The sequence below is a fragment of the Girardinichthys multiradiatus genome, chromosome 4 (genome assembly GCF_021462225.1).
Source record: "Girardinichthys multiradiatus isolate DD_20200921_A chromosome 4, DD_fGirMul_XY1, whole genome shotgun sequence".
Classification (NCBI taxonomy): Eukaryota; Metazoa; Chordata; class Actinopteri; order Cyprinodontiformes; family Goodeidae; genus Girardinichthys; species Girardinichthys multiradiatus.
This window is the reverse complement of record NC_061797.1, coordinates 38,966,003-38,981,067: the sequence shown is the minus strand read 5'-3', so window position 1 is coordinate 38,981,067 and position 15,065 is coordinate 38,966,003. Positions and strand designations below refer to the sequence as shown.

At 38.8% G+C, this 15,065-nt stretch overlaps 1 protein-coding gene across 4 annotated transcripts in view; it reads right to left on the bottom strand.

The window, feature by feature from the left end:
* adcy7 (adenylate cyclase 7) overlaps window positions 1-15,065 on the bottom strand; it is a 102,362-nt gene that overhangs the window by 3,372 nt on the left and 83,925 nt on the right. The window contains exons 14-23 of one of the 4 annotated variants that reach the window (XM_047363457.1): window positions 11,087-11,146; window positions 10,247-10,324; window positions 6,862-6,961; window positions 5,254-5,351; window positions 4,976-5,060; window positions 2,828-2,965; window positions 2,701-2,751; window positions 1,617-1,813; window positions 1,248-1,365; window positions 960-1,118 (exon numbers count right to left, since the gene is read on the bottom strand). In XM_047363457.1, the coding sequence (XP_047219413.1) occupies window positions 960-1,118; window positions 1,248-1,365; window positions 1,617-1,813; window positions 2,701-2,751; window positions 2,828-2,965; window positions 4,976-5,060; window positions 5,254-5,351; window positions 6,862-6,961; window positions 10,247-10,324; window positions 11,087-11,146 (1,084 nt within the window). The remainder of the gene's footprint in view (window positions 1-959; window positions 1,119-1,247; window positions 1,366-1,616; window positions 1,814-2,700; window positions 2,752-2,827; window positions 2,966-4,975; window positions 5,061-5,253; window positions 5,352-6,861; window positions 6,962-10,246; window positions 10,325-11,086; window positions 11,147-15,065) is intronic. The other 3 variants (XM_047363458.1, XM_047363459.1, XM_047363460.1) reach the window with 3 other exon arrangements.

The window sequence follows — 15,065 nt, the reverse complement described above, 5'->3', positions numbered from 1 at the left end:
TGACTTCTTGTGGTCCAGAATGAAATTTCCACAGTCAGTGTAATCTGCTGGACTTGGTCCACTGTGTATTATCAAGTCCAAAGTCAACACAGATAATTACCAGGATATTTAAGTGCCTCATATTTCAGCTTACAATTGGACTTAGAACCTGCTCACATTGCCAAAAGAATCAAAACGTGCTTTAATGACCATTGTATCATGGTGATTTACTGGCCAACAAACACACTTGACATAAACCCCGGCTATGGGGTCTATGGGCTCTATGGGGTTTAGGTCAAGAAGAAGATGGGAGGCACCAGACCAAACAATGCAGACAAGCTAAAGGATACTCTTAAAGCAACCTGGGCTTCCCTAACACATCAGTAGTCACATGCCACACTGATAAATTAATTCAGTCAAAAGGAGCCCCAACCAATTTTTGAGTATACATATTATGCAGTACATAGACATACTTCTCAGTAGACTTACATCTCTGCATTGAAAGTCATTTTTTATTGGTAATATTCTGATTTTCTGAGAAGACAGAATTATTATCAGCAATAACCTGATAATCCCATCAGCTAACACTCTTAATGAGTAGGATGTTTCATTGAGGATATTAGACTGCTAAATTAAAATAGATGTAATCTATTTTAAAGCAAGAAAGCAATAAAACACCCAAAGATGCTCAAAGAACTACTGAATTTCTCTCGCATTTAATGTAAAGACACTAAAATAAAGCTAAAGCTTTCTTTTCAAAAAATAAAACCAGACTCACTTAAGTAAAAGCTTTAATTACAGAAGCAGAAACTTGGAAACGCAGGGTTTTGTTTTCAGCTTAGAAATGATTCTTGTATTGTGGCGTTTTACTGTTTTTTTCTCTCAAGTATTTTTCTTTCTCTGCATCAATTATCATCCAGTGCCTAGCAACCAGATGTCTTAACCTGAAGGATTTAACTAAAATGCTTTGGAAATCTCACCTCGTTCTTCTTGTTCTCACCGACGAAGAGTGCTGCCACATGGGCAGGCAGCACGTTTTCCAGCAGCAGACGGTTCAGGTTCTCCCTCGTCTCAATCTCGTCCTGCTCTGTACGGTTCTTATACTTAAGCAGGAAGTCCTGCCAAAAGCAGTTCTCATTCTAGGAGGCAGACCCGCATAGATGTTAAAAAATACACTGATAGTTGTGGGTGCTAATGAGTTAATTGTTTTTTCTGCCGGGGCTGTTGAGGACCGAAAAGAAAGGTGAATAAAGCAGCTAAAATCATACCTGTTGTGATATGATGAACATGGTAACCAGAAACAGTGTAATGTATATGCCGCTCATAATCTGTAGGTTTTTTACAAGTCCAAAACTGGTCTGGATTTTCGAGGTTTGATTTTTTCTCCTGCAGAATAAAAACCAAGATTGTTTACTTAGGACTACATTTTGCAAAATCATTCAGAATGAAAACTGATTTTTTTTTCTAACCATTGCAGAACAGGTAACACAAACTATAAAAATGAATCAATTTACATGTTTGTAACTAAAAAATAGATGGTTAGGATCAAGTAAACTGTACTATCTTAACAGTATCAGATTAAGAAATGTGACAGTCATACTCCAGTAACAAGATAAGCTTCATATTTTTTGACCTACTCGGTGCAGTTTAAGCTGTCATTGTATGGAAACGGAAGTGAGGTTTCGAAGGTATTGAAGGGTTCATCCTTGGTGCTGAAGATGATGATGTAGTACACGATGGAAGCAACAGTGAGGAAGAGCACTTTGAGCTCGAAGCTCACGCGGAGAAAAACTCCACACGCAATGAGTGACAGGATACAGCAGCACACAGAGTACTGAGGGACAGAGAAAGCACAGAGAAGAAGATAAGGCCTGTAAGCAATATAGTCTAACACAATAAATACCAAAACCACATTTATCATGTTCAAATGGAATGCAAACAGTTAATGCAGTTATCTAGAAAATATTTCATTGCATTTCAGTCACAAAGTAGGTAGTACGTCCAGTGCCTTGCAGAAGTATTTGTACTCCTCGGATATTTATTGGGATGTAACTTGATAGACCAGCATAAAGCAGTGTTTTCAAAATCGCCACCAAAATCAAGATGATATTTTTCTTTAGCAGAGACAGCGAAGTTGATCAGACCTGATAGGAAGATGGATGGAGTTAAATACACGGGAATCCCGAAAGAAAATCTGTTAGAGGCTGGAAAAGACTTGAGACTGGGGCCGAGGTCACCTTCCAGCAGTATAACGACCTCAAACATGCAGCTAGAGCAACAATGGAAGGGTTTAGATCAGGGGTGGCCAACTCCAGTCCTCAAGAGCCCTTCATGTGTTGTATTTTCCTGCTTCAAGTGTGTTGCGGAAAATTTAGAATTTTGCAAAAACAGAAAAGTTTTAGTCTTTCAGTCAGAAACAAACCCAAATATCTTGGAACTGGAGCTGCAACGAAAGGTTGTAGAAACAGGTATCTGAATACAAATGCACACCACATCCCTCAGACTTTAATTTTCCATCCACTTTAAAATTATTAACCACTATCATACAAAAAGTGGTTGTGATGTTGCAAAATGTTGAAAAGTTTAAGGGAGTTGAATACTCTTGTAAGACACTGTATATCTGGGATGAGTCGGGTGGGGTAGCTTGGGACTATATAAGCTTTGCATTTCCTCAATGTTATGTATCAAGACTATAAGACTAAAACACAAATCTCGACTTACAGGCAGAGTCAAGTCAGCTTCCTTCTTCTCAGTGTCTACGTTGATGAAGCACTGCCAAGAGAGGAAATAAAGATTTGACTGACATGACGGCCTTGTCTCAGAGCCCAAATCATGAGCATTGTCGTACCAGGTTAAACAGCGCCAGAATAATGATAACTGCAGTGGTAATGGTTGCCAGAGGGAGGCGCACACACGGCCGATTAACCACCGCCTCCGATACAGCTGGCAGCCACTGACACCCTGACAGCTTGTGTGGAAACACGCGCTGCAGAGGATAAAGAGAAGTGAGAGAAAAAGGTGAATTCAGACATGTGAAAGGAACATGTGACTTTTTGCTCAGTCAGTCATGTCTGGCAGTGAATGGCAGCTGACTTCATTCAGAGTATAAGAACCTATCTGGGAGGAGAAAACTGCTATTGAACAGATGGTCAGATATTGTCTGCCTTGTCAGGAAGGCAGATGTATAAATCTGCAACAATTTGATCATAAAGAGTTTCTATGTCATGTTTTCTTTTTTAGTTTTCAACTTAAGCTGGTCCTAAAAAAAGTAACTTCTATTTTACAGTCAATCTTTACTTCAGACTTGCCTGTTTTCATGTTTGTACTTCGACTTTGACCTCTTACTGGAAGTGTTACAGGAGTTTCTTGTGTACTAAATAAAGCCAAATACATGAATACATGTTGTTTTTCATACTCATGCAATTTTAAAGGACTAAAACAATGAATTTAAGGTTTAAACATGAAAACACCTTACAAAGGTCCAGATCTCCTCATTAAACCCGAATGCGTCTTTGGATCATTTCTGATTTCATAGTCGAGTGTAACAATGTCCTACATTTCTCATGACTAATTACCACATTTCCTTTACTTTCTGGCATGGTGTCATCGGATGATGAGGAACAGCTAAGAAGAACAAGAGGAATACACCTGTGACGCTGCACATCCTTGCGACTGGTTGTTCGGAGCAGTGTGTCACATATAAAACAGTTTGATGTAAAGACTTTTTCTCGCCGACCAGTTCATTGGGTCATAAAAATTGAGCTTAGCGCTCATGTGTCTGGTGGACATCTGCTTTGAGTCTGCATTGAGTCCCCCTCGAGTACGTGCGGATGTTCGTGCAGTCAAGTATGCCCGGCTCTATGGAAGCCTTCATCTCACTTGGATTGCTCAAGAACTGAATTGGATCGATTAAAAACACTCAAGAATGTGGTAGGAAAAATAATTATAGAATAAAATTTTCAAATTAGATGGCTGGAGTTAATCCGCTCCGACTCACGGAGAGAAAGAGAACCACCAAGCCGGCAAGTTGTTTGGTAACATCATAAGCTTTGTTATTTTTATAAAATGCTTGTGCTAAGATCCTGCTAAGTTTTATTTTGCTCTTCATCCACACCTCCAACATGCTCAGTGTCACTCAGTGACTTTCTTTAAACTATAGAAAGGGAAACACAGAATGTAAACAATCTTCCATTGTAGATAAAATACTATCTCTGGGGTGAAGCTGTTCAAGATTCCAACATATAGTCATTCTAATGAATAAATCACAGCCCAGTTTCTAAACAGTATTTAAGGTTAACTAACAATAGATCAATTATGGATTATTTAAAAAGCATTTATGCATTTCTATGTAAGATAAATATTTTGAGAGATGGTTTAACACATATTAACAGATCTTCGGATTAGCCTACATAAGCATGATATTTGAGGGTCACAAAACAGTTATGCACAGACAACTCAGGACACTCTCAGCATCAAGAATATTTTAAAGGGCATTGGTGAAAGTGATTAAATGTGTCAGAAAGGTAAGATCCCTTGTGTTCAAATGTATTCCTATTTTGTAAGAATTTTAATGTCCCTCTTCCTGTACCAAACAATGGTTTGATTTGAAATTTCATCTGCACTCTGCTTCTGGAAGGTAATTGCCAGAAAGCAAAAGGAAAAAAAAGAATACTGCTTCGGATGCATTCCCAGTAAAATTATTTTTAATCAAGTCTTCACTATTACTGTATAAGGTTCTCTTGTGTGTCTTTGATACAAAAGCGGAGCAGAAATCTAAAAAAGGTTTCACATTCAATTTTCCTTCTAATGCACAAGGATATTGAGTTTGTTCAAGAGCAAAAGATGCATAATGCAGGACAGGGCCAGGTCGTAATGAAAAAAAATTGCATCCCATTACATTATCAAGGTGGTAGCAAGTATTGCCCAACCTAACAAGGCCTGAAAAATAGTAAATTAAAAAATGAGTCAAAGTAAAGGTAAAATCAATCACACTGACCTGCAAATGGCCTGCATAACAGATGGTCAAAATCACCAGCAGAATACAAACCAACACTCCAAAGGACATCCCCAACTTCTGTGTGCTGACAGAGACAAAATCTGTCAGTTTTTAATCCACGGAAGTTTAATTTTATGGTGTTGTTTTAAACAATAAACAACTGACTAAATCTCAGAAAAGCACAAAGAAAACAAAAAGCCTACGATTTTTCTTTTAGAGTTTGACATAATGAGGATAAAGAAAGACTTTTAGTCAAAGGGAAATATGGCTTTACTTACTCCTTTGTGACAAGCATTTGAATCACAAAGATACAGAGGAAGATGAAGGTTGCACAGCCCACATAGTGCTTGAACATCGGTAAATCCAGGGCTCGGTACTAAGGAGAGGAAAAGAAGAACATACAGTTCTGTTCACAGGTTTATATTCACTCATCATTCGCATGGCTACAATGTAGTCTACCACTGTTTGTGTGTGAATGGGTGGATGACCGATTGTAGTGTAAAGCACTTTGGGATCATATGACTAGATAAAGTACTATACAAGTACAGGCCATTTACCATTTACCAATAGTGGCAGATTAATTTTGGGTTTTTATTTATGTATTTAAATTCATTTAAACTGTTCTCTTTTTTAAATTAAGTGATTAGACAACACACAACTTCAGTTTCTTGTTTGCCTTTATCCATTTCAAAATAGGTTTTGATGTATGTTTGGGATCATTGTTCTGTAAAAAAAACAATTTACGAAATTATGTCCACATTTCAGCTGTCCAGCTGTTGATTTGAGGTGTAGCTGAAAATTTGGAGGTAGTCTTCTATCTCCATAATTCTAAGCCACTGTACCAACGGCAAAGAACCACTCCCAAAACATGATGCTCTCACCACCGTGCTTGACAGTTGAGGCAGTGTGTTTAGCTTTGAAATGGCCAAACAGACAAATCTTTGTATGATTTGACTGTAAAACCTTGGGCTTTCCCATGTGGCCAGAAACAAATTTCGATTAACATTATTGTTAAATTCTTTCCCTGAGGATAGTTACCTCCACCTGGGTAGAGGTAACTATCCTCAGGGAACATTTTAACCATTTTTCTTTATCTGAGGGGGACAGTTTGTGTCAGATGGTTGAAAGTTGGATAGAGCTGGGTGTATCCACAGAGAAACCCTGAGACAGAGATTGAGATATTTGGCCACAAAAAGGGAAGATATTTAAAGGACTCAATGGGCAGCTTTAAAACTTTATGACGTCCAGATGTCAAGCATGGTGGGGGCAGCATAATGCTAAGGGTTTGTTTCTTTTCCAGTGGTACTGGTGTATTGCACAGGGGGTGAAATAATAAAAAAAGGAAGATTGCTTCCAATTGATTCAACTCCACCTCAAATCAATAGCTTGACACATGAACAATAGAACATAATTTAATTTCAGACTGTGCATAAAGATTGGTTCTAAACTAGGGAACTGACCCATTTTGAAATTTCCACCAATTCTGCCAAGAAGAGTGGTCAAATATCCAGCCAGAATTATACCAGAAGCTTGTGGATTTCTCCAAAGCCCTACGTTGAGAGGCAACTTGCTCAGAGACATTTAACAGAATATTATTGAGATTGTAGGCGCAAAATAAAGTCTTTATGTGTTATTTAGCCTCTTTGTGGATTACAGTAGAGAAAATCCAAAATAAATTCTAACTTATTCACCTTTTATGCTGTATTATCAAGGCACCCTACAAAAAGAACTGTTCAAATACATCATTAAAATGAACACTGAGTTCATACTGTATGATTATTTTATGTAAATTTACTATACCTCATAATTTTAATCAGCTTTTGGATCATTTTTATGGATACCAAAAAGAATAAATTATTTTAATGATCAATCAGTGTCAGACCAACCTGCTTTTCTAAATCATTTTTTGGAAAGCACAAGGCCAAGCTGCCACTCTCTTCAGACTTCAACCACTGCCTACAGGAAGAGAAAATAGAAAGAAGGGCACTGAGAGAAAATAAAGGACGGGAGAAGAGAAATGAACTGGTTATTCTTAAAGACTTTCCCACTCTAGGCATATCAATTTTAATTCAAAAATACCCTTTCAAACCCCATAGAAATAAATGGTGTAGGAACTCAAATCATCCCAGTTTCTTCAAAAATGTCAGTATAAATAGTGATGGCTGTGGGCAAGAAGGATCTCATGTACCAGTCAGCATTACAGCAGATCTAAAAAAGCTCCTGACTGAAGACACTGATTTTGGATTACTTCTGATGAGGAAGATGTTCATTGTGCTCTTCATTTTATAAAGCATCCTGCTGCGAACACTGAACAACGTAAGCTTCCTCAAGAGATGCAGTCTGCTCTGTCATTCCAGTTGAGTCTGTTCTCTAAGTGAATACAAAGGTTTTTATTTCTCCATCATCTCCACTTTTTCTCCCATGACAGTCATTTAGCTGGTTCACCTGAAATCTACGAGGAGCTGGAGGAGGTGTCTGGGGAGAGGGACGTCTGGTCGTCTCTGCTGAGTCTGCGGCCCCCGCGACCCGGTCCCGGATAAAGCGGAAGACGACGAGTACCTGAAATCTACAGTCATCTTTTCTCATTTGTTCCCCTTCAAGGTAAGATGACTGTTCTCACATCTTGCCACAGAGCAGTACAAACTCCCTGTACTCAGCTTCTTGTCAGTGTCTCTGAGACACCCAACAACTGCAGAGTCATCTGAGAATTTCTGCAGATGACAGGAATCTGACTTGTACAGGAAGTTCGAGGTGTACAGAATGAAAAGGAAGGATGAGAGTACAGTCCCCTGTGGTGCTCCTGCGCTGCAGACCACCTGGTTAGACTCACAAGCTCTAGTCCGTTTGTCAGGTAGTCATTGATCCAGGCAATTGCTGAGCCATCCACCTAGGTAATCTGGAGATTCTGACATAATAAATCTGGCTGAATGAAATGAAATCCTCACAGTGCTGCCCGCTTTATCAAGATAACGTGGGTTTGTTGAAGCAGATGTTTGATGGGGTCTTCAGCTTCGCTTCCACAGCAATGAGCAAACTACTGGGGGATCAACAGGAGTCACTGGGATGTTCATGATTTGGGATGCCATGGCAACAGGTCTATTGGCATTGAGGACTGATGGATGAGCTTTTGTTGGAACTAGAATAAGGTAGGTTGCGTTCTACAGGTTGAGGTATCATAGTTAAAATCTGAACAATGGTTCAACTTATGGATAAATTACAATTAAATTATATTGGGAAAAATGTACTGCCGCATACTGGAAAGATGCCTGATGCAATTACTTAAAATATCAGTAGCTTTAAAAGAAACCCACATATTGCTAATTGTTGCACTTATAATAGCATGCTGTTGGTAAATCAGTTAAGTGTTAATGACCTGACAAAGTGGAAAGTCAACAATATTACATATTCATTTCTGTAAAACATTTTTGTATGAAAACATTTCTGTTTCACATCATAGAAAGATGTATCTTTTTTTTTTAACTAAAAAAGCAATGACTCAGATTTCCTATCTGCTAAAAGTCAATTGTAAAAAAAATATACATTGCAATATTTTTTTGTCCCTTTAGTGTTTTTCATCTGCTGCAGATGAGGCTGTGCTTATAGTGACTGGGCCATGCAGAGCAGTTTCTCACATTTTATCACAAACCTGTATTTGCATAAAAAACATCCTCCAAAGGTGAATTCGTGTCTTCAGCTGAGGTGAACAGTCAGGCTTCTCTATTCAGACTACAAACTACACTTTCCATCTTTTTAATTGTGGGCTGTTTTCCACCATCTAGAGATTTATATCCAAATCACATCAGAAGGCAAAATGATTCATATCTACATGATCACCCAAAGACATACTGTAGAAAGCTCCATCAAAACATCAAGTCACAAGGTTGCGTCACTATATGACCAAACAGGATTGATCATTTCTAAGCAGTTGATCAAAAACCTGCAGCCATTACATGGCAGCAGGACTCAATATATTTCATCTACAGCATCTAAACACAGACACGCATTTGACGTGTAATCTACAGGAACAACACAGCAAATAAGCAAACATAAATATAATTGGAATGTAGAGATGAATCGTGTTTAGTGTTTTTCTTATCCCAGCATGGGGTGGATTATTCTTCAAAGCTCATTTAAAAAATATTTATATATCGCAGCTATCTGCAGATTATTGCTCCATCTATTCTGTGGATATTTTTACAAAGTGCAAATCTGAACCTATTCTGGTTATTTCATAGCATAGGTACCGGGGATCATCCAGATGTTTGGTAAATGTGAGATGTTCCTTTGTGTTCTTTCTGGTCAGCAGTGTTTTTCATCTGGAAACTCTCCAATAAGCCCAGTGTCTTAGGTAATATCGAAAAGAGTACTTTTTTCAGGCCAGCCAACTTGGTGAAGGTTCCACACTGTTCCATGTTTTCTCCATTTGTACATAATAGCTCTCACTGGTTCACTTGATTCCCAAAAGCCTTAGCAGTAGCTTATGTAACTCATTTCAGACTAATAGATGTCACTTACTTTGTTTCTCACCTGTTTTAAAATTTATTTAGCCAGGATGGTCTAGATACCTTTTTCCTTAAAAAAAACTGCATTTTGTATTTACTCTAGTCATCTTTGTCTAACACTAAAACTTGTTTGTTAATCTGAAATATTTCAGTATGTCAAAAGAACAAAAATAGAGAAATACTTCATCATAGCACTAAATACTGTGGAAGTACATAACAATTTACGTATAACATCTTTATCCTTCTGGTAAAGAGAGAATACACAAGTGTTTTAGGAGTTTTGCATATTTATTTTTCTCCCTCCAGTAAAAATGTGTTTGCTATGTACCTGCAAAAACTAAATATTAGCAAATCTTTGACCTATATTTATCTCTGAATCAACTCCAGATGCAACAAAGTACATTAATAAAAACCTGATGTGCGATAATCAAATCCATGCAAATTCAGAGCTGCTGCTGGTTCACTGCAGGGACAAGGTTGGTAGTGTACATGCTGTTGGATGTTATCAGTGCACTGTATGTGTGTTTGCAATTATATAATGTCCTATGCTTAGAGGATATTACCCATTTTTGTGTATTCCATTGCAGTTTGCAACAACCGGATATTTCCACACATCAATCAACGCTGCCAAGCCCAACCCCACTGTGGTTAACTCTTTTGTTGGCATTGCTTAATTAAACTTAAAAACCATAACTGTTTAATGAGATGATTTTTATGGAGCCATGCATACATTTCCATACATAAATAAACACATTTCAAAATGACGTACTTGCTGCTGAGCTCATCTATAGTAGTGGTCATCTCATTGTGCAGCTGCTCATCAAACTTAGTCTTCTGAGATTTGATCCTGCAACAGAGAGCACAGGAAGCAATTAGGAAGCAGCAGACGGACACCCTTTGAGACAAACAGCCATATCCGAACAGAATATGGGAAAACTAGATCTGCATTTAGGTCCATGTTGGACACAGTTTGGTTACTTCCAGTAAGAGCATTAGTGGGAAAAGGGAAATCTAGTTTTTGTCTGTGAAAACGTTTAGGGGGCACTCTTCTGGATGCATGGCACGGTGTGTTAATTAGAGTGTTTCCGCCATGTTCCCCAACTAGATCCGGATGGAAACACTTAGAAAATTCTGTAGAACCTGATACAAAAAAGCCCAAATAGGTGGTCAGTGTTAATGGCAGCATGTCAGTCCACTACTCGGAGTCTACAGCACATTTATAGCTGCCCTGTTAAAAAGAGTTAGTAGTTAGTGAGATGAAGAGAACAGTATTTTACAACCATATTAGTTAGTGTAGGGAGAGCAAGAATATTCACAAAACAGTAGTTCTCATCCTGAGGATCAAAGCACCACAGTTTTACAGGTGGTGAGCAGCAATATAAGGGTGAGGTTATCAAAAGTACTGAACAAATTTCAAGGGAAACCACTTGAAGCTGACTGAAAATAAAAAAAAAACGTACATTAAAAACTTCACAGCCTGACATTTGTTTTTTCATAAATGGTCAAGAGCAAGCCCACATTTTTGGATTGGGGTGGAATAAGCCTGAAGGCTGAGAACTACTGCGCTGATTTGGATGAGGACGTTGTGGGTCATAAAAGCCCCACTCACTTATGGTTGCTGAGCGGAGAGGTTGACAAGGAGAATGGCTCTTCAAGGGACTCGTCAAAGCTGGTTGGATCCAACAGTAAGACAAAAATACAAATGTATTACAGCTAACAGAGCACAGCTAACACAATGAAAAGGTCCTACTGGAAGGTGAATCAATCCCTGCTGAAGAAAAGCATCCCCACAGCATGATGCTGCCACCACCTTGTTTCACGGTTGAGATGGTGTGTTTAGAGTTATGTTCTTTCTCCAAAAAATTTGTGCCGTTAATGTAAGAAAAATCTGCAGTGGTTTGAGAGTCATTACAAGGTATTGTAATGGATCTTGACAGATCTAAAAGGAAATTGAACATGAGAAGGAATATTCGAAACACTTTTTATGAAACATGATGTCATGTCATATACTATATGTATAGTACTGGTGCCCCCCAGGGGTGTGTTCTATCCCCACTCCTCTTCTCCCTGTACACAAATGACTACACCTCATCGGACTCTTCAGTCAAACTCAAACTCAAGAAAAGAGCTGCCAAAATCTCTGCAGACCCCACACACCCTGCACATAAACTGTTCAGAGCTTTACCTTCTGGCCACCACTACAGAGCACTGTTTACTAAAACCAGCCGCCACAGAGACAGTTTCTTCCCCCAGGCTGTTTCTCTGTTGAACATTCAATAGAGTACAAAACAACAGCATACAGATGTTGCAAATGCACCTTTTTATTATATATGTGTATATTGTACATTGTAAATATAAACAGGGGTTGGACAATGAAACTGAAACACCTGGTTTTAGACCACAATAATTTATTAGTATGGTGTAGGGCCTCCTTTTGCGGCCAATACAGCGTCAATTCATCTTGGGAATGACATATACAAGTCCTGCACAGTGGTCAGAGGGATTTTAAGCCATTCTTCTTGCAGGATAGTGGCCAGGTCACTATGTGATACTGGTGGAGGAAAACGTTTCCTGACTCGCTCCTCCAAAACACCCTAAAGTGGCTCAATAATATTTAGATCTGGTGACTGTGCAGGCCATGGGAGATGTTCAACTTCACTTTCATGTTCATCAAACTAATCTTTCACCAGTCTTGCTGTGTGTATTGGTGCATTGTCATCCTGATACACGGCACCGCCTTCAGGATACAATGTTTGAACCATTGGATGCACATGGTCCTCAAGAATGGTTCGGTAGTCCTTGGCAGTGACGCGCCCATCTAGCACAAGTATTGGTCCAAGGGAATGCCATGATATGGCAGCCCAAACCATCACTGATCCACCCCCATGCTTCACTCTGGGCATGCAACAGTCTGGGTGGTACGCTTCTTTGGGGCTTCTCCACACCGTAACCACCCGGATTTGGGGAAAACAGTAAAGGTGGACTCACCAGAGAATAATACATGTTTCACATTGTCCACAGCCCAAGATTTGCGCTCCTTGCACCATTGAAAGCGACGTTTGGCATTGGCATGAGTGACCAAAGGTTTGGCTATAGCAGCCCGGCCGTGTATATTGACCCTGTGGAGCTCCCGACGGACAGTTCTGGTGGAAACAGGAGAGTTGAGGTGTATATTTAATTCTGCCATGATTTGGGCAGCTGTGGTTTTATGTTTTTTGGATACAATCCGGGTTAGCACCCGAACATCCCTTTCAGACAGCTTCCTCTTGCGTCCACAGTTAATCCTGTTGGATGTGGTTCGTCCTTCTTGGTGGTATGCTGACATTACCCTGGATACCGTGGCTCTTGATACATCACAAAGACTTGCTGTCTTGGTCACAGATGCGCCAGCAAGACGTGCACCAACAATTTGTCCTCTTTTGAACTCTGGTATGTCACCCATACTGTTGTGTGCATTTCAATATTTTGAGCAAAACTGTGCTCTTACCCTGCTAATTGAACCTTCACACTCTGCTCTTACTGGTGCAATGTGCAATCAATGAAGACTGGCTACCAGACTGGTCCAATTTAGCCATGAAACCTCCCACCCTAAAATGACAGGTGATTCAGTTTCATTGTCCAACCCCTGTATATTCTGTAATACAAAAACAAAACCAAAGAGCAAAGTGTACCGGAGTCAAATTCCTTGTCTGTATGTACGAACTTGGCAATAAAGCTGATTCTAATTCTGATATGAAGAACAGTTTTATTCTTTTAGCATGTGCCTCATAACATATAATATGTTTACTGGTATAGTGTGTATAAGATCTAGGGTGTAAAGCAGTTACTTTCAGCTCTGACGTAATTGATTTGTTTTTTTTTTTTGCTATTTAATGATCAATTGGTCATCTTAGGCTGAAAGTTCAATGTTCATGGTTTATTAGTATCCCCAGCAGCTAAATTAAATTAGCAGTTATATTACTCGTAAGTCGAGGAAAAATCTTGCAGCCATGTTGGCCACTTCAAACATTTGGCACAGTGAGGTGACTAAATCTTCATCGGTCCAGGCAGAATGTCTGCACAGCATAGAGAAGGTAACTTTTGTGTAGCATTTATGAAAATTTTGTAGCAGTGATGCATATGTTGCAGTGATTATGCTCCGGAATTTGGTGAATCACACACTCTTACGTTGCCTTGCATGTAGGGAGATGTCATGCTGGATTATTATTTACTTAAAGCAGCCTAACTTCAAACATCATAAGCATATATGGAACATTGTGAAAGGGGTTTACTGCTATTTTAGTGAAATACAAATCCTACCGTGTAATGTCATCATGATTCAGTAGGTACTCATCTTTTTACCGTTTTCTCGAATAAAACAAATGTTTAAAGGTAAACCTCTCCTTTAGGAAACGCACTTGCAATTGTAGTGCAGTAAGATTTTTTTGTTTTTGCTTTTTTGTCACCTAAATGTCTCAGATTCGAATATCAAAAGGGGGAATAGAAAATGCATTTACTCACTAAATGAGGACAAAGCCCTCCCAATCAACCTGGCCATATGTGAGAATTTTACATATCTGAGGGTTTTTGACACAGGCAAACCACAGTGAGAGCCATTGTTCAAGAATATAGAAAATATGGAAGAATGATATTAAAGTTTGTTTCATGATCTAAAAAATTTACTTTAACACATTACTAAAGCCCACACTGCCCAGGTTTTTATGTATAGCTAGACTTTAAACATTTATAAGTTTCCTAACTGCAAGTGGCAAAGAGAATACATTTTTATATATGACAATAATCCAATAGTCAATGCTTTGATGGAAGGAATCGCTTTCTGTTACACATAGATTTACTTAGTAGCAGCTACAGTACTTTATTGATTTCATTTCTTGATTGAGACCAACTAATTTGACAGTTCCATCACCTTTTGTGAAACAGTTTTGATAAGGACAAATCCTGAATTATCATCACCCCTGCACTACTTAGGAACAAGGCAAAGCTTAAAGGTTTTCATTGTTACAGTATCGTTCACATAGTGATGCTGTGAACTGACTATGTCCACTCAAGTCATTTCTTACAACAATCAACACATTTATTGTGCTTTGTGTGGGCAGCCCTCAAGACCTTGGCAAGCTGGCTGTGAGGTTTACATAAGCAAATGAAAGATGTGAGAAGAGATGTGAATTCTGTATGTAAAAATAAGGAAAAACCTTACATTTTACAAACTGCGAATCATAACTATTTGCACTTCTCAGTGGTAACATCTGGCTATGACCACTTTTAACACGCAGATATCTGCTAACTTTAGTATTTAAGTGTAAACCTATAAGAACTGCGCAAAACACCCTGACATGTCAGTAAATTCACAATAGGTAAGTATCAGAGATGGTCTGATAGAGCAATACAAGTCTGAAAGCATAGCAGAGACACAGAAGAATGCCAGACAGTGATGTGTTATGTCAAAACAACAGACAATGCAATAACCTACATCCACCTTCAACCTAGTCTGATCTCTTCCAAGCAATAACATCATTTATACTGATGCTTGTTTAATAATTAAAGAGAACAAATACATTCCCTTTTAATGATGTTCTTAAGAGGTTTAA